This window comes from Myripristis murdjan, chromosome 18 (assembly GCF_902150065.1).
Source record: "Myripristis murdjan chromosome 18, fMyrMur1.1, whole genome shotgun sequence".
In the NCBI taxonomy this organism is placed as follows: Eukaryota; Metazoa; Chordata; class Actinopteri; order Holocentriformes; family Holocentridae; genus Myripristis; species Myripristis murdjan.
Genome location: NC_043997.1, coordinates 24,303,711 through 24,324,204, shown reverse-complemented (window position 1 = coordinate 24,324,204; position 20,494 = coordinate 24,303,711). Strand labels below are relative to the sequence as shown.

Here is a 20,494-nt window from a genome sequence, read left to right as displayed (position 1 = left end):
CTCACTCTGTGGGTGTAAAGTTTTCTCTCTGCAGCCATCCACACGCACACAGGCAGACACGCACACACACTTCATATCACAGCTACCAGATGCCAAGAGAGATGCCAAAAGAGTTCCATTGAGGCAAGCCAGCCGGGTCGGATAAGCCTCGGTGAAAACTGCAGACGAGGACAGAGGAATGAATACCGTCCACAAAACAAGGCCCCCTCTCCATAACTCCTCCACAAAGAGAGGCATTGTACGATACAACCAATTTTCCAGTGTTTTCAATTACATGTAAGAATGGAGCTACCTTCAGGAGGCACAAGAAATGTTAAGAGTAGCCACAGAATTTCCATTAAACTGGAGGGGATGTGACTTCTGTGAATTCACATCGACCATACAGCCAACATAGCTCTTCTCTGTGCATAGACGCAGAGAAGGAGGGAGGACCGAGGAAAAAGACCTAAGGAATAGATGAGCATGAGCTGGAGTGACTACATTTTGAAGGACTGACCCTTATTGAGATTTGTGTCACGTCCCTTTGCGCTCAAAGCAGAACGGAGAACCGGGGAGAGAGAGAGGCAAGAGCTTGAGACAGCAGGATTCAAGAGAGACAGAGAAGGGAAGCTTGGAACAGAGAAAGGGAAGAGTTACAGAGAGGGAGGGAGAGAAAGAGTGCTGGCATTCCTATGAATGACTCCTGCCTTTCCCACTGGGCTAATTAAACTTTGACTTTGTTACTGAGCCTTAATTACATCACCCAACCAAGCTTTGGTTTGGATCCTCCGGCTTTTTTTAATGAGCCCCACTCAGAAGAGGGAGAAGCCCTACGAATTTAGGACCCGGATTATAAAGATGGAAGATACACCGGGGAAGTGACACACACACACACACACACACACACACAAAGGCACACATGCACACTTGTACACATGCATATGTAAAGAATGCACTCGTACACATGCAGTTTACGCACACAAAGACGTACACACAGACATGCAAGTATGCATCTAAGCTTGCACACGCCCTCTTTTAGATGTATACTCATTTATAAGCTTGTACACAAACTGCATTCACACAAACACATAATTACACAAGATATTACACGTCCCTCTTCTAGATAAAGCAACCTTCTTCTCTCTCTCCAACAATGAGCCGCGCTCATTAAATCTCTCCTCTATGTAATCTCCATATTTCACCGTCTTCTCTCTACCTCGGCCTCACACTTCCTTCCCCTCTCTCTGTCTCTCTCCCTCTTTCTCTCTCTCTTGCATACCTCCGAGCTACTTAGCAGTCCCAGGATGTAGCAGGCGCTATATCGGTTTTACTCCGACGAGATCAGAGCTTTGAGGAGTTCAATAATTCATCAGACGACACACTACAGAGGCAACCTGCGAATGTTCTTTTTAGGTTGAGGTGTGAAAACCGAGAGATCTAGTGATAGATGGGGAACGGAGCTCAGAGCCCTTCACCCCATGTGACTCGGAGTAGCCATGTGATCAAACTAACTTCGGTCAGGGGGTTCAAGTGTCATTTTTTCTCCCCCGTGCAATGCTTTATTGATTTGTCTTGCTCGGCACCCTCCACAGGGAGGTAAGGGGGAGGTACAACCCAGCACCCCACAGGGCGAAAGGGATTCCACTGGACATATTCTTGCTGACATAGGGGCTTGAACTTGGGTCTTGCCTCTTAAGGTCTTCCAAATCTTCAGGCTACCACGCCAAAAGAGACCAAAGAACTCCAATACTGGACAGAGAGATTTTTTTTCTTTTTACGTCAACGGTGTAAGTTCAGTAGTCATTCAACATTATGCCTAGATCTGAGATCCTTTAGAATAGAAACTGTGTGAGAAAAATGTAACATGTTTGACCGTGCAAAATAGGAATTATGATGACTATCATAATCATGTTAAGCATTTTAATTTAAAGCAAAAATTTTACTTTGATGGAGTAATCTAGACATTATGTAAGTCCACATGCTGGTGAAATATCCTCATTAGTTGCTCTGTGCTCTCCCGGGCTGCTAATCCACAATAATGTATTTGCATTCCTACATTGACTTCCATAATGCAGCAAAACAACTCCCAAAATAACATTTTTTTTTTCTTCTGGGGTCACAAACATCCTTTTTTTTTTTTTTTTTTTTAGTGCATACATGAATGCGAGCAAATCAGATTATGCCTAAAAAAATAACAAGTCCCAGTACCTATTTTTTTGAGGAAATTAAACGGCTCTTTTGTTGTTGTTTTTCCTATCTGAATTGGAAAGTAGATCCGGCAGGTAAAGTCTGCAGGAAACTACCACATAGTAACCTTGCGCCAGGAATAAACAACCTGATAGCACTTTGACAAATTCTTGTTTTTTTATAGTTGTATAAGCATTTTGGTTAATTTTTTATGTGCTGAAAGTGTTACTGATACAGCTGATGTTTCACAATGGAAGTGAATGGAGAGATAGAAATACAGTTTTGTGAATCCGCAGCCCATAACAACACTCTACCAAAGTTCAGTTTTGCCTTAAAATGGGGCGATGGACTCTTGAATCCTTTAAAGTAAAAATAACCCACTGGATTGTCTCTCCTTGAAAAAATGGAGCAGATGAAAAAATGTATTAATAATGTATCCCCGGTTGAAAATCATATCAAAATTATAATTAACGACTATCGTTACCACAAAGCAATGGATGATGGGATCTTATTTTCCAGCACTCCTGGATCACCAGGCGAGCTGCTGCTTTCTCAGCGGGGCGTCTTTCTGCTGCTGCCTCAAACTGTGAAGAACTGTAAACAAATTTCCCTGTCACAGCTTTTTTTCCCCTCTCATGTGAAGTCTTGTTTATAATTATTTAATTTTTATTTACTTAATGAGACTTTTTACTAGCTCATGGGAGCATGTTGGAGGAACACGGATTGTTGTTCTTTTTTTTTTTTTTTTTTTTTTACACTTTTTCACAAGAGTCACGCAGCTCTGTGTTTGTTTGTTTGGGGAGAAAGACCTTTTAATTCAGCAAATATACTCCAAGGAAAAACTGAGGCAGACAAGAGGAGGGTGAAGTTGCTTGGACTCAGCACTGCAGCAGAACAAAAAACAGCGTAAGGAAAAGCATTTTGAAAAAGACAGAGACCATCAGCTGCTCCAGACGGGGTAAATGTGAACAGCAGGGAGCTGCTGGGGCAGTCGACTCCGCAGGTGGAGGCGCACAGTGCTGACTTCCTTGCCTCGTCTCCTCCTCACAGCCTGAGGACCTCGTGGTTCTCCGCTGGTCTAGCCTCAGGGTCCACATTCGTCCTTAGGCATTTAGAGCCATTCAGTTTGATTGTGCCAAATGAAACATGCAGTAATCCACAGTGCTTTCATGCACTGTTTACTCCCTAAAGCTAAATGAAATTCCCTTTATTTCTTTCCAAAAATATTTTAAATTTGCTGCTTTGGCCAGTTTTGTTGACAGCCGCAGACGCTTGTATAAACACTGAGCATAAGTGTTCAAATACTAAAACAAATCTCTTTTTTTTAATGTCCAATTTCATAGGCTAACATAGAGATTCTTAAATATTTTAAAGTATCATGCATTTTTGTGTCTATTTTTACCTATATTAAATTTCTATATTTTTTTACAGTTTACATATTTTTTATTTTAATTTAATGTTATTTTTATGGTTTTATTTTATTTTAATTTTTTTATTTTCTATTTTTATTAAAATTAGTTTTAACGCTTTAGCATCACATTGGTATTATAAAAGGTTTTTTTTTTTATTATTAATTTTTTTTGTTTTGATTCATTTGTTTGGGGGTGCAAAATAAACCCACATGCCCATGGTCCACTCAAAACTGACCTGGGGTCCACTTCTGGACCGCGACCCACCAGTTGAGAACCGCAGCTTTATATACTATGCTGAGGTAGAAACACGAGGCTGGCCAGAAAAACAAACCTAAATGAATTTGTGAGCTCCTTTTCTAGTTGCCAGTGAGACGCAAAGAGGCGGCTCTCCCCACAGCCGGTAGTGACACATGTTATGAGCAGGGCATCATCCATTAGTGTCAAAATAAATCACTTTGCCCGAGGCCAGCAACAGTAAATGCAGCACTTGGAAACATTTTATTAAGTCACAAGTATTTAAAAAAACATTTTTTTTCTCCTTTTAACAGATGATAAGGCTGTAATTGTACCTATTGTGGCATGAATTAAAAGCAAGCCAGGAAAAAGGGAGAATATATTATGCTCGGACACGCTGCTGTGTTTTCCATCTACACTCTAATCAAAGCTGAATTATAGAATGCTCAAACTCCAAGCAACCTTTTTGCTCTAAATATTTCAAATGGATGTGAGCGAGGCAACGTGATCAGCAGAATAACTATGTTTGTCAGGAGACCGACATAGATGCATCAGTATCCATCTGCCCTGTTCTCATTTTGAGTAAATAGAGGGCTGTGACTCATACCGACAGCCCCGTGGAGTGGAGTGTGGGTAAAGATAAAGGAGAATTTCATCATGTGGGCTAAGCATGGTTCCACTGCATCAGCTGTTCAAATCGATGGGAGTCAAACTCAATCAGTCCAGTTGAACATCTTTCGCTCTCTCTGGTTTGAACTGGTAAATGATTGGACAAAAAAGGATGCTCACAGTATCGACAAAACTGGTCTTAGTCAGTGCGAGTCTTGGTTGAAACATTGCTGAATAAACCACAGCCTGAGTCAATATTGTGTGTGGGTACCCAGCAAACGGCAGCCGCCATAAAACCCAGCATCAACCTGAAATTTTCAGATGGCGTCTGTAGTCATCCATACATGCTACTAGGTGCATTATTTTGAGAAACTGGTACTCAAATATCGTCCTAATATCACTACACAAATAGCTTCCAAAGCTGTTTAAATATAATTTTTTACCCTGCCATGATATATTGCACTCTTATGAGTTGATATTGAACTTGGTCTCCTCCTGCCTGTCACCATCCATCAGATGTGAGCCAGGCATCTTTTAATTTTACATCCGTCTTCGGTTCTTGGCAGCTTTCAGTGAACGAAAAAAAAAAATGTGACACTCCAGTATGCTCCTTTTTTTCTTTTTTTTCCCTGCCAACGGTAAAAAACTTTCACAGCACGTACGCAAACCAACCTGTGAACAATCAGTTCTGCATACGGAGGAAAGCGGGTACAGTCATTGGGACAAGGGAATGAAGTTTTTGATTGGTTTAAGCTGCGGGTGCCTTAGGTCACACAAAAGGAAATGAAAAGATGGTCCGTTTGATAACTGGTTAGAGCGCCGAGGTGTTACTCGCTCTGTGTATGAGGGCTGAGATTCATTATTTTTCCAATAGCCACTGCCTTGAAGTCTAGCAACACATTGCCACAAGGCTTCCAGGCTTTGGCTCTTGTTGCCGCTGAGGGCCGAGCAGAGAGCGATGATGGCAGGATTTGGGGGAGTGGTTCTTTTCACTTCAAAGACTTTTGCACATTTATCCACTCTGAATGTTAAGAGTTACAACAATGCGTAAACAAGAATAAGAGGAGTCTATCTAAATCCAGCAAATGCAGCATTCTGTCAAGCAGGCTTTTAAAAAGGTACACCCCTGTCCCTTTTTTCCAAGAGCTTTTATGCAACATTGCACAGCCGCTGCTCGTGGCACATGGCGTCTTAAAGCGGTGGCATTATAACAGTGTCAGGTACATTGGGTACGACGTGAGGGCACGTTGAGCTGCCCCACTGCTAAACACAAGTGAAATGCCTCAACAATAAGTAGCTTGGATTTGGCTTGGTTATTAAAACTCAATGTGCCAGAATCTGTGAGGCTCACAAATGCATTTACTGCAACAAGACCGGAGGTATTTCACCATCCATTTGCAATATGAGGCGCATGCAGTGTAATTGGGGCACGCGGGAAGCGCAGGCCGCTCCTCGGTGACGTGCAGACTGCACACCGAGCAGCAGGTAGACGCGCTCCAAATTGCATTGGCAGCATACGGACAGATGGTGTGGTAAAGATAGCGGCATTATCATTTCCTCAGTCACATGAACATACTGTGTCTCTGAGGAGCTATCTGTGAGGTCCAGGAAACTGTACTTTTTTCCCCCTACCTTCCCTTCTGTGACTTTGACAAGTCATTCTGCTAAACCAAAGATTTTTTTTTTTTTTTTTTTTGAACGCCGCGACTTCCTAAAATCCTAATTCATGCAGATCTTCTTTGTTCCTCAAATGTGCCACCACACTCGGCTGTCCTCTCAGTCTTCAAGGTGAAACGCAACCCTCAAACACAGAAAGACGAAAAAAGAGAGAAAGAGAAAAAAAAGAGAGAGAGAGAGAGAGAGAAATAACTTGAGCATTGCCATGGAAACTAGACCTTTCCAGCAGTGGTACCGAAGTAAGAAGTTAAGAGAAGGGTTGAAGAATGACTAACTTTTTTTTCCCGTTGCAGCTCTCACTTTTTTGCTTCATTTCAAGGCCTGTTTTCTGTGAAGTGTATTGTTACTTGCTGATGTATTTAGAGGCTTTGTTTACTCAATGCATCTCCCTCTGTAACAAAGCCCTTTTGACATTCTTTGAGTGAAAATGTATGGTTGTATCGCTGAGGGGCTGGGGGCTTGAGCGTCACTGAGCTGAATAAAGGCCACCGGGGAAGCCTTATAATCCTGACACCTCCCTTTATACTTCCTATGTCATTCCCAAATTGCTTGATCCAATCCCTCTCCCACTGAGTCACTCTGATTTACCTCATCAAATGAACAAAGAGCCAGAGTCATGATTTTATGCTGGTGATATTGGCATTTCTTTGGTCATATTTTGCTGTTACCTTCCCTTTTTTCCCCTCTTAAGATGTGCCGTAATCATTCAAATTCCTACCCTTCTATGTTTTTCAATTGTTTCCTTGATTGTGACCCTTACACAGCTGCCAAAGAGATCAGGAAATTGTTATGATGAAGTGAAATGTAACATATAAACAGACTGTCTGTGACTGATATTGTGCTATGTATTTGTAACATATTCCTATTATGTCTGACAGTTGACCCCAATTGGGCTTTCAATTCCTGATAGAATGATCAGCAGTGAATGAGCAATGAGTCAGTGGCACTTATTTCAAATTACGTTATTATAACACCCGCTAATGTTTATGTAATTTGGGTGTTCATTTCACAGGGGGCAAAAATCAGCTCGCACAACAAAAGCCTGAGAAGAAATTATAGCTCATTAAGGTTATTCTGTAATGGCTTACCATTTCTGTTGGTTGATGTTTGAAAAGAAATGTGCCCCATGTTTATCTATGGCTTTTGGGAGGGGGTTGGGCATCGGGAATCCATCTAAGAGAGGGAGCATTAGGATTTGATATTCTGTCTCTCAATTTAGTGTGTAGTGAGTTTTGGGGTAGAAATGAGGGGCATCAGTTTCCTGCAGCCGCTCCTAAGGGTTAGCATACAGATTAAGCTAATTATAAATGAGCCATAGAAATCACCATGCCCAAAGGGGGAAAATAGGATTGGGCTCATTCTTCATGAGAAACTGAAAAAAAAAAAAAACACAATGAATAATTCAAGGATATATATTTTTTAATATTATGATTATTTTTCACCCAAGAAAAGAAAGAGAACAGAGGAGGAGGAGGAGAAAAAAAAATAAAAGAAGGGGGGGAAAGTTGTTTATCACTATCCGAGAACAATCTTACACAGCTTTCTTTTTGTAATTTTTTTTTCATGCAAAAATCATGCGGCCAATTTGTTGATGTAAGTGACCTGAACCTCGTGGTTTGCTATATCTTATTTACCCAATCACAGCAGAAACATCTGAGCGTTAGCGTAGTCAGCATAGGCAAGCATAGGAAAGTTGTCAGTGAAGAATAGACTGTGTAGATGTAAGCTGTTCAGTGTAATTTATAGTCTACTTTTATCTTGTTTTACTAGTGAAATAATAGTATCCCATGTAGGCTTATGCAGTCTAGCGCAGGGTGATCAGTCAGAGCAGAGCCAGAATGCTGTAGGTATGAGATAGAATGTTTTCATACAGCAACTTGTATTTTATTCCAGTTGGCAAGCTAGTCAGCATATTAACTTTTTAAATAGAAAAGAAAAGACTAACTAAACTTAAACTAACTTTTAGAACTAACCTCATGTTAAGTTTTAGTGCTGTTCTAATACTGGTGTTGCTGTATTCATTTGAACTGTTGTTGCTTTTCTTTTGGTCTGGAGGGTGCTCTCTCTCAGGCGGTCCCTAACGCTCTTTTCCCTCCGTTGTCTCTTTCTTGTCCTAGGAGGTGAATTAGTGTTGCCCATTATAACGGTGGACTCCCTAGACCCCCCGTCCATCGCCACCCGCTACCCAGTAATCCCCCCACCCCCCACCACCTACCGCCCCTTCCTCACCCTGCTTGAAACCACCAAAGAGTCCCTCCCCTTGCCCAACGGCCGGCCCCCCTGCCCCCTGGACCAGGAGGATTGCGAGGAGACCATCGAGGTGTCGGCGTACGGCTCGGGGGAGATGACCGAGTCGGATGACGAGGACTATTACAAAAACTCCCCCCTGGTCACCGACAGGACTGTCCTCCCTCCTCCCCCGGCCGTGGAGGGTGGCGTCCAGAACCCCCCGGACCGCCACTTCTCCCGCTTCCCCAACTCCCACCGCCCGCCTCTCTCCTCCACCCCCACGGCCAACCCCGACCAGCTCAGCCCGCGCCTCAAGCCGGCCGCCGGTGGCAGCAGCAGCAGCAACAACATCCCCGCCGGGAAAATGAACACCCGGGACCAAGTGCTGCTGCCGCCGGCCCACCCCTCCTCCGACCCCGGCCACCGCCGAGTCCCGGGAATAACCTACCCCCCTAATTTCCCCCATGTGCCCACCCCAGACCCCACGTCCCCCGAGAGAGGCCTGCCCGGCGCCGTGGAGGTGCAGCAGTCCAGCAGCACCACGGGCATGGTGGTGGGCATCGTGGCCGCCGCCGCCCTCTGCATCCTCATCCTGCTCTACGCCATGTACAAGTACCGCAACCGCGACGAGGGCTCCTACCAGGTGGACCAGAGCCGCAACTACATCAGCAACTCGGCCACGCAGAACAACGGAGCCCTGGTGAAGGAGAAACAGCCCAGCACTGCCAAGACGGTCACCAAGAACAAGAAGAACAAAGACAAGGAGTACTACGTCTGAGGGAGAGCCGCCGTGACACACCGAGACAGACAGCAGATGCGCTTAGAGGAGGAAAGAGAGAAGAGATGGAGAGAGAGAGAGAGGTTGGGGAAAGAGAGAGAGAGATGGTGAGAGAGGAAAGGCAGTATAAGCAGAAAAGGCTAGCATAACATCATTTCAAACAGTATCGCTGGACGGCCATTTTTGTTGAGGGAGGCAGCAGTCAAGATGGCAAGGTAACCCTCAACTATTCACGTCAAATTTCTGTTTACAGCATTCAGCAGTGGCTTTGATTGATTTGACTTGGTGCACGTTAAGCATGGTGCTGATATAAAAGAAGGCTATTACACCGCGCTCAGTTGAAACTCATACCGTGCCAACAACCTTGTACTAAATACTGATAAAGCAGTGATTTATGGGTTACCGTATGGCAGGTGATTAAATGTCCCGAGGTACTGTAGGAAAGCGCCACCATCAGTATTTGAGTGAAGGTCTGTACATCTTTCCGAGGCTAGTTTGTGGTGTAAGCCGTCACCTTAGACAGTATGAACACTCTCTTTTCGTACTAGGGTTGAATTAGTGACTTGACACCCCTCTGTAAAATCAATATACTGCCAACTTACAGAAACACTGTGTCAAATCCACCTCCCCCCCCCCAGCCTCTGTAAGTATTCAATATCTCCAGTCTCTCGCCTCTCGTCAGGTCTCTCTCTCTCTCTCTCTCTCTCTCCCTCTCATTCGCTCGTGCGCTCTGTTTCTCTCCTTTGTCTTACGGTGCTCAGCAGCCGATGCAACATAAACTCTGCTGTGTTTCCAAGCATGTAGTATTCATTTACGAAAAAGAGATACAAACTGTTTTTCTTTCTGTGGAATTTAAAAAAAAAAAAACAAACAAAAATATACGACGATGACGATTGACGATGATAAACAACGTAGCAAACCATGTGAGATACCACCGCTCCGGAACCCGAACGGATGCTAACTTGTACGTTTAGCCCGCCAAAAAAACCTTCTCGAGGCCAAAAAAAAAAAAACAAACCCCCTTGGTCGTCCTTTTGTTCCAGCAGATGTGTGTCATGTGTTTCCGGGGCTGCGAGGTCCGCAGAGAAACTGTGTCACATCCTTACAGTTACTAATCACCGAAAAACAGAAAAAACCTCCAGCAAACAAGACGAACTCTGTTCTATATAAATATAAATATATGTATAGACATTGCAGAAACCTATGGACCTAATCGTGAGCGAGTGCTAAAAGTGAGAATTCACTGAATGTGCGCGCATCAGTGGGCAGCGAAGATGGACATGAGGATTTTTGACATGAGACCGGTTTCACCCCACAAAAAAAAACGTCCCATCCCCAGACGTCCAGCCAGCCCTCTCATGGACAGTGCGGCTGCTCCACGGCCTTGCTGCAGTCACTTTGGTGGTACAGGTAAAGCAACAATGTGAGACAGAGAGGTTTTCAGTTTGCTGTTTCGGTTTTGGTTTATTTTACTATTTTCTCCAGAGAAATGACAGACACTTTAGGGAAATTCCGAATTCATTTTTGCTGGAGTTCCACTGTGGAGAGGGATACCTTGCATCTGAGAAAGCGACTGTGTCTTTCGCCCCCCCCCCTCTCTCTCGAGCCTGACATGGACTGATGGCAGCCAGTGGGCAAACTTTTGTGGAAAGAACACAAAAACAAGGCGAACGGCAGTTCCCTGGAAGATGTACAACAGAACTCTAGTATTCCAATTTTCTCAACTCTATTAAAAAAAAAGAAAACTGTATGATGAAAAGAAAAGAAAAATCCTGAAAAAAAGTTTGTGAAATGTCTAAATATTTGACTCTCATCCCATTACTAAGAGAAATGTGTTTCCCTACTATCATTCCTGTTTGGAGAAAAAAATGACTATGGTAATTGATTCTGGGAAATTGAAATTTCTATGTTCCTTTTTTTTTTTTTTTTTTTTTTGGTAATTGAGCAAATGTGATTTGGGTTATCAACATGAAACCATCTTTTTTTTTTTTTTTCGTTTTCCATCAGAGGAAAGTTACTCTGCTTTTTCTCATCCTCCATCCATCATCCCCGACCATTTTTTTGTCCGTTCCTTTTTCTCAGTATGGCAGATTGTATGTCCCCATAACCTGTTCAGAAAGCAGGCTTTACCCATCCTCCATCTCCTGTTTTTTATCGTTTTATATCTATTCCTGTCCTCTGATAGAGACAAGATGGCGGCCGCGTCAGTTGGCAGGCTCCATTCAGTTCACTTTCCTGCCGGCTTCGTCCGGTTTCTGTTTTCTCTCTCTCTCTCTCTCCATTCCAAGCATACTCCTCCCAGTATCTTCCTGTTCTTTCTAAATGTTATTGTAAAGTGTTCCAGTGAGATGACTCTAAATATGTGTACATTAACAGAGGGAATACACTTGGTTATATACTTCTTACTTCCTGCGTTGCGTGGTCTGTTCATGGTGTCTTTTCCAGCCCGATAATCAGGAGTATAATTTCTAGAAAGGTCTTGCGGTCATTGTTTTATCTCAGCTGGTGTATGGAGAATGGAGAAAAACACAAGAAAGTAAATTTCAAAATATCCGTTTGTTGCGGAAACAGTCAACAGGTTCCTATTAGACTGTTTACATCGTGAAGAAATGCAGGGCTGTGAACCCCACAGTGGGTTTGTAATTCATATGATGTTTGTAAAAGTATTCAAACAAAATTGATCTTTTGGGTGTGTGGGGTTGTATAGTTCCCTGGGCATCATATGAGTTCAACATGGTGGTGAAATATCCTCATTAGCTGCTCTGCGCTTCTCTGAGCTGTTAATTCACAATACCATATTTCTGTGTTTCCATTCACATCCACAGCAAAACAAAACCAGCCCCAAAATAACAGTTTTAACACATAAACAAGCGCAACAAAGAGGATTTTGTCAATATAAAAGACAACAAGACCCGGTTCCCATTTTTTTTCTCTTTTCTTATTATTTTCCTGTCTGCATTGGAAAGTAGATCCACCAGCTAGTGTCTGTGAGGAGCTCGTGCATAGTAACCGTGTGCCAGGAGGAAACAAGTTGATAGTACTTTCACAAATAATTGTAATTACATGAAGAAAAATGGGTACCGGGACTTGTTGTTTTTTATATTGGCATAATCCATTTTGTTTGTATTTGTTTATGTACTCAAAGTGTTATTTTGGGGTTGTTTTGACACTGTAGAAGTGAATGGAGAGATGCAAACGGAGTATTGTGGATTGGCAGTCCAGGCCATGTGGACGCCCTGGTAACTCTCCAGCCCAGCATTTTAAAACGTTACCTTCAGAATTAGAAGAGTAGCTCAACACCAGCATACAGCTTCTGCTGCAGCGCCCTCTAGCGGCTGAAATTCAAACAGCCAGGATGTTGCACTTCTGGCCACATCCAGTCAGGTACTGAGCGATTTACAGCTATTAAAAATGAACATGACTGAAAGTTTCAGCCCCTAGAGGGCAGTGTAGCAGAGGTATTCTGCTGAATGTGATTTAGTGTTGAATTACTCCCAAAAAGAAAACTGAGGGTTGTGTCTCCTCAACTTTTTATGTAGAGACCAATTATTTGTTGTAATGAAGAAGTAAATTGGGTCATGAGGAATGCAAGATTCATTAGAAACCCCACAGAGTTGTACATTAAAGACAGGATATGATATTTTATTGATAGTCTGCTACAGTAAGCAAACAACTTTCATTCAGCCACCACTGCACCGGCTTCACAAGGCAAACAAGCAGCAAACCGTGTTCATGAGCTCTTTTGTAATTCATTGCAGTTGCATAAGACACAGGAACGCCACTTTAAACAAGCACCCCTGCTGATAAGGATGAAGTGTGTTGCTCAAGGACACTTCAGCGGGGCAGACAGCTGTTTTCACGGTGGCTTTAGCCGAGGTTGTCTGGTTGAAGGACTGTTTCCTGAAGAGCCGGGCCACCTGTGAGCTGCTGGTGATATTCATGTGTTTACTGCCAGTATTTTTATCAGTCCTGTGATAGCAGAGCTGCTGCTTTTACATCATGGCCGCTCATTTAGTGAGCCATCTATGTGCTTTTTTTTTTTTTTTTTTTTTTTTTTTTCTTTATCTTCACACACACCGAGATGTTTAGTCAGGAGTGTTGCATGTAGGTGTTGCTTGGCTGTGATCTCACACACCGGCAATCTTCTTCCTTATCTTGACCTTACTAAATTTGAAGCCCTGAAATAACCTTTTTCTATTCTAAGGTGTGTTGTTTACTATTTTGGTCGGGACATCTGGACCCCCCAAGATAGTGACAGCATATCACACACCAGGGTAGGAATCAGTTTACTTTCAACTTTGCTCATGCAAAAGCAAATACTGAAAACTTTTGGCTTTTAAAAACGTAGTCGTGAATAAATTATCCTATTTCATTTTGGATTGATTGATTTGAAAGTATTTGGAGCCAAACAATGGGAAACATGCACACACTGAAAACGGTCCCCTGTCGGTGTTTTTTTCTGCACGTACATCCTCCTTGACACCTCTAAAGGAACACAGTGTCCTCGTTGTGGAGTGTAAACTAACACCGGCAGCCAATTGGCCTTTTCAAGATGTCTAAAGCCCGTGGTACAAAACCACTAAGCCTGAAAAAGGTGAACATGAAACATCAAGCGCCGATCTCGACACCTCTCCAATCAAGAATGACATGCAGTCACGGCTGCTTGGCTCCTGTTGTACAGAGGTAAGTGCTCTGACGCTGATGGAGGTGATGTGTTCCTGGGAGCTCAGCTTTGCACTTAACTGGTAACAGCACACACACACACACACGTCAGCTGCAAATAAACATCAACATACATACACAGCTCGTGCTTCGCCGTCACATGCTGAGTGCATTCAGGGGTTTTCAAACGTTCTCATGTTCTGGCCCCCTGAGCTGAATTAACTGCGTTCCCCCATGTGAAGTGATTTTGCCCATTAGGGCACCTTATATCAAGATACTTTGGTTTGTGTTACGTGGTAAACACTTGTGAAAGGCGTCAGATGCCTTCCACAAGCATTTAAACATAAGAAAAATGAGTTCGATCTAGCATCACTGATCTGACATTTAAATGTATAATTTTAATAGTTTAAATATACCACAGCGGCCTGGGTTTGAATCTGACCCGAGACTGTATTTTTTATGTTTTGCTAATTTGATTTTGTTTTAGCCAATTTTCTGTTTTTGTTTTTTTTTTCTAGTAAATTACTTATCCTTATTAGTTGTCCATTTAGTTTTTTTTTTATGAATGCTCCCAGTAATTTTCTGCTAATTTGCTAATGACTGTTTTTCCCCGTGTTTTTAGAGGAAACGTGCTCCGGCTTCAAAGCTCAAACTCTTCCGAGGTCATACTTGAACACTGGCAGACAGCGGAGGGATTAAACCAGAAAGAAGGCAATGTTGAAATGATCCCTCACACATTTTCTCCGTTCTCACAATTTCTAGTGAATCAAATTACAGTGAAATGAAACTATTCCTCATTTTGCTGAGGACCCCCTGGAAGCCCCTGAAGGACCCCACTCTGAAAAACCGCTGGTCTAAACAATGACAGAGCCCATTTGTCAGAGTGAAAAACAACCTCAATCCAGTAAATCACTATGCAAAGCCAAGAGGGCTCAAAGTGCTGTGACGAGCAGCATCATGCAATCACGGCCTTTCCATGGACATTTACACTGCTAGAAATAGCTCATAAATGTACCTGACTCCTTCTTGCACAATCTTCTCAAACCTCTGGATTATCTGAATTGCAGGTCAATATCAGCCGGAGTTGTATACATTCCCTGGTTTCTCTATAGCCCCCCACCACCACCCCCCGTCCTTCAGGGAATTCATTAGCTGCCTCTTTTTTACCGACGCAGTCGTGTCACGTGACGAGGAAATAGCCTTTTCTAGTCAAGATAATGCACAGCGCTGGCTGCGCGTTGGCTTTTAGGATTATAGAACTGATCTTCTGCCGTGCATCACCAGTGAATTCGCCGCTATCTGCTATGAAACAGGGAGGCTGAATGACCCAAATCTGCGCCTGTAGCGCCTCGCCAGCTCACTTCACCGATCCAGGTTTCTACTGACCGAGATCTTCATTATTTTGTGCGAGCACGCTGCCACAAACAGCTGGGATAACCTTGGCTTTTTTCCCGCCTCAGTGTTTATGTGTACAAAACAACGCCAAATACACAAGCTACAATATCCTTGTCCGGGGCAGATGTAGTAACCGTTCAGCGCAGGGGTTTTCAGACTTCTTCATGTTCTGGATCCCCATGTTGACCTTCAATAAGCGGTGAACTCCAGTTTAAAGTGTGTTTGCCCTGTGGGGACCCTTTTGGTTTGTGTTCAGTCTTAAATCCTTGTGAAAGGCGTCCGAATGCAGCCTCATGAGAAATCTGATGCCAATCAGAGCAAGCATCACTGATCTGACATTTAAATTTCTCATTTTAATGAATGAATTATAAATATACTTTTCTTGTATTGTGTAAATGTAGTTTTGCTATTTTTTTTTATTTTTTTTTTTTTAAAAAGGGATGTCTCCTGAACAGGTGCTTACTTTCTTCAGTATGGAATCGGATTTGTCCCAAAAAGATCAAACAAAACTTCCTCAGAATCGAGCAAAAACACAAATTTGAGAGAGAGAGGGGAAAAAAAACACTGGAGTAAAAAAATGCCATCTCAAAAGCAAAACTTATCACGTGCAAACAAATTATTTGTGTAATTGAGCAAATTATTGGCGCGCTTGCTGCACTGAACATGTCGTTCTTGAGCTGTCACTCAAGAGCTCAGTAGCCAGTGGGGAATAATTTGCTCGATTACACAAATAATTTGTTTGCAAGTTATAAGTTTTACTTTTGAGATGACTTTTTTTGCCTTAGTGTTTTTTTCCCTCTTTCTCTTAAATTTGTGTTTTTACTTGTTACTGAAGAAGTTTTGTTTGATCTTTTTGGCACAAATCTGATTCCATACTTCAGGTGCCAGTCAAGCGTAGGAAATTCAAATGCGGTCAAGTCAAAAATTTTGCTGCACACTAACAAAGCTCTCGATCCCCTTAATAAATGAAATATTTATTTCAAATGAAATATTTATTCCAGGATATGGCAGGCAATGTGTTTCACATATCGCTTCATCAGGCTTGCTCCAAGCTGAGATTTTTCACTTGGCCACATTTTTGCAGATTTCCAGAGAACTTTCCCTGTGTTTCTGAAATAAATCAAGTGAATTTGCACAGGTTCCAAGGGTTAAATTGTTCTTGTGTCATGTATGAACACTGAGAAATCGTGGTGATATTTACCCAGGAACAGGGGCGGATCTAGACAAATATTCATGGGGTGGCAAGAGGGTGGCATGGAGATTTTAAGGGGTGGCAGAAATATATATGCTAATTTAATACCAAACGATCCCATATATCAATATTTGCTTGGAAAACCCCCAAATGAGGATATTTTAACTCAAAAACATTCCATTATTGTGGTACATGAGTAAAGCATTGAATAGAAAACCAAAAGGTGGCATTAGAAATATATATTTTGATTTATTTATTTATTCATTTATCAACCCCTTAAATAGTAGGAGTGTCATCTTTTGCTGAATTTACTTGCACTCAGACATTTGAGTCTCGTAACAGAGAGTTTCCGAACAGCCACAATTAAAAAATAAATAAATAAACTGTCTGAAATTGGGGTGGCAACTAAGGTGGCAAGGCATTTTTCTAGGGGGGCAGCTGCCACCCCCTAGAACCGCCTATGCCCAGGAAGAAGAAATTGTTCAAATGATCCCTCATGCATTTTCTGCATTCTAACAATTTCTAATGAATTAAATTACAGTGAAATGAAACTATTTCTCATTTTTCGGAGGGCCCCAGAAGCCCCTGAAGGACCCCTGGGGGTCACCAAGCCCCATTTTGAAAACCAGTGATCCAGTACTTATGAAATGCATAAAACATAACATTACACATTATAACATGCAAACACTGATCACATGTACCATTTGTTGGATGGATGGCTTATGATTGACCGATGTGTGGTACATGATTTGCTGCCCAGCCCAGAAAAGTGTTGAAGACACACAGATGATGAGCAGAAGAACCACTCCCAGCTGACCTGATCGACTCCCATCCTGCCTACGTCGTATCAAAGTGACTAATAGATGAGAAAAGACGCCACCAGTTGGTGCTGCTGACTAACTGGGAGCAGCGCAGCAACACGAGCGTGCTGTCACACACACACACACACAGCTTGTGTCGCACCCGAGGAGTCCAGCGGCAGAACGCAGAGGAGGAGGAGGAGGAAATCCATTTGTGGCATGTCATTTACATCTTAATTAATTTAACAAACAAGACGTGTGACAGCAGCCAGGACTTCCAAAAAGAGTGAAACCAGAATCCTGCAAACCCAGCCTGAGGTGCAAATAGTAAACGACACTTGTTAGCAGCAGCTCCTGACACACCTTCCAGTAGCTCTCACTAGAAAGTTTCACATCTCAGCAACTTCATGAAAACGTCTAACTTTCCCAGGCGTATTCGTCACGTTGTTGGGGTTTTTGTGGCCACTCCACTTCTCGAAGAAAGAATTAAACTATTATAGAGCATCAGTGTGAGATGGCCAATCCATTCGAGGAGTTCTTATGTGATAGAGTATTGTAATTTTCAGCCTGTCACCTCTATTTCAGTCAGAGATTTTCTACATTTCCCAGAATGACCTTAAAACAACCCGTGCAGAACGGGTGCGTTCCCTCCACTTCCATATTATACTTCCGTATAATCCAAAACTGAGAGCTGTGGGTTAGACATGGAGGTGCAGAATGGGATAGTGATAGCACAGGGTTTCAGTCTTCCAGTCGAGAAGAATTGAAAATCCGACCCCTTACTCAAAACACATTTCTTACAGCTGAATTGCATTCTGGTCTTTTAAGGTCATTGGTGGAGAAAATGGTATCTCTGTTTTTTTTTGTTTTTTTTTATATCTATATATATATTGGATCTCTCACTGTGTGATTGTTCAAAGAAAGTCCGTGCAAAATGGTCAGTCTACAAAGAAGCTCTTGCTCTTTGATTCTGAGGGAGTGATGGCAAAAAGTAAACTTGCTGCTGATGTTTTTGAAACATTTTCGGCCTTCAGACTGCACTGGGGCTGGCACCGGAAATACACTATATTGCCAAAAGTATTCGCTCGGCTGCCTTCACACACATATGAACATGAGTGACATCCCATTCTTAAACCATAGGATTTAATATGATGTGGGCCCATCCTTTGCAGCTAGAACAGCTTCAACTCTTCTAGGAAGGCTTTCCACAAGGTTTAGGAGAGTGTTTATGGGAATTTTTGACCATTCTTCCAGAAGTGCATTTGTGAGGTCAAACACTGATGTTGGTCGAGAAGGCCTGGCTCTCAGTCTCCGCTCTAATTCATCCCAAAGGTGTTCTCTCGGGTTCAGGTCAGGACTCTGTGCAGGCCAGTCAAGTTCTTCCACACCAAACTCGCTTATCCATGTCTTTATGGACCTTGCTTTGTGCACTGGTGCGCAGTCGTGTTGGAAGAGGAAGGGGCCCGCTCCAAACTGTTCCCACAAGGTTGGGAGCATGAAATTGTCCAAAATGTCTTTGTATGCTGAAGCATTAAGAGTTCCTTTCACTGGAACTAAGGGGCCGAGCCCAACGTCCGAAAAACAACCCCACACCATAATTCCTCCTCCACCAAACTTTACACTTGGCACAATGCAGTCAGACAAGTACCGTTCTCTTGGCAACCACCAAACCCAGACTCGTCCATCAGATTGCCAGACGGAGAAGCGTGACTCGTCACTGCAGAGAACACGTGTCCACTGCTCTAGAGTCCAGTGGCGGCGTGCTTTACACCGCTGCATCTGACGCTTTGCATTGCACTTGGTGATGTGTGGCTTGGATGCAGCTGCTCGGCCATGGAAACCCATTCCATGAAGCTCTCTACGCACTGCTCTTGAGCTAATCTGAAGATCACATGAAGTTTAAAGGTCTCAAGCTATTGACTCTGCAGAAAGTTGGCGTCCTCTGCGCACTATGCGTCTCAGCATCCGCTGACCCCGCTCTGTGATTTTATGTGGCCTACCACTCCGTGGCTGAGTTGCTGTCGTTCCCAATCGCTTCTACTTTGTTATAGTACCACTAACAGTTGATTGTGGAATATTTAGTAGCGAGGAAGTTTCACAACTGGACTTACTGCACAGGTGGCATCCTATTACATTACTATTACAGCACCATGCTGGAATTCACTGAGCTCCTGAGAGCGACCCATTCTTTCACAAATGTTTGTAGAAGTAGTCTGCATGCCTAGGTGCTTGATTTTATACACCTGTGGCCATGGAAGTGATTGGAACACCTGAATTCAATGATTTGGATAGATGAGCGAATACTTTTGGCAATATAGTGTACCTCAACATGACACTGCATCGTCCTCATGTGGACAGTTATCCAACGCCACAAGAAAAACACACCACCAGTGCAGCAAAACTAACCCTAGACACGCAGTGTAGATCCCTGTTAAACACTTTTTAACAGTGTTTTTGAGCGGAGTTTTCCTTTAAAATGTATTAATTCCTCCTATGCCATAAGTGTTTATCAGCACCTTACACACACTGAATCGAATTTGTTCCCAGCTTCATCAGCCAACTCTCATTCTGATAAACATGAGCAGTGCTGAGGTATTGTAATATGACTTTCTGTTTGCAAAAATATGGATTCCTCCACGTTTCTGTTTAAGGAAAAAAAAAAAAAAACCTGGGTGATACCGAGCAGTGTCAGATAAAGCCCTCACTCCATGGGGATTGAATCAGCACCTACATCGCTCGGCGGCGTCAAATCAAACGCTCTGCGTGTTGAATCTGGAGCAGAGGTTAGTCAAGGTAGGGGGAAATGGGGGATCAAACTGCTCTGTGCTCCGTTCTCTCTGGTGTTTCCTCCACATTTCATCATCCATTCTTCCATCCAATTGCCAGTCTTATCCCGTTGGCCATTTCTGCTCTCCGCTCGAGATGAAGGGCACGCACGCACGCACGCCTGGATCTCAACCACGAAGAAGACGTCTGCAAATATTCCCAGGCCAAACTTTGCGACCCCGCCACCAACCAGCCCACCAAGCAACGCTCCCGCCAAAATAGCTTTGTTTGTTCCCTCCCAAGTTCACTTTGGGGAACGATCAAATTCAGAAAAGGAACAAACTAAAACAAAAGCTGTGGCAGCTCTTCCCCCGCCAGCAGTGTGTTGTTCAAAGCGCTTTGCTGTAAACAAGCCAGAGAACTTTGCTTTCACAAGAAATATGACATCGCCCGCTAGACACGCGATCAGCCCTGACACCGTCTCAGTGGCCACCCCTACCATGCAAATTATGGTATGTGTGTTTTGAGCGCGGGGGGGTGTGTGTGTGTGTGTCAGCATCGTGAAGGCAGCGCA

General features: G+C 43.2%; 1 protein-coding gene across 1 annotated transcript in view; it reads left to right on the top strand.

Annotated features, from left to right (window-relative positions):
• nrxn2b (neurexin 2b) overlaps nucleotides 1–11,510 on the top strand; it is an 801,338-nt gene extending 789,828 nt beyond the window's left edge. Inside the window, exon 21 of the mRNA XM_030076071.1 lies at nucleotides 8,216–11,510. Coding sequence (XP_029931931.1) covers nucleotides 8,216–9,105 — 890 coding nt within the window. The 3' untranslated portion in view covers nucleotides 9,106–11,510. The remainder of the gene's footprint in view (nucleotides 1–8,215) is intronic.
• The last annotated feature ends 8,984 nt before the right edge of the window (nucleotides 11,511–20,494 follow it).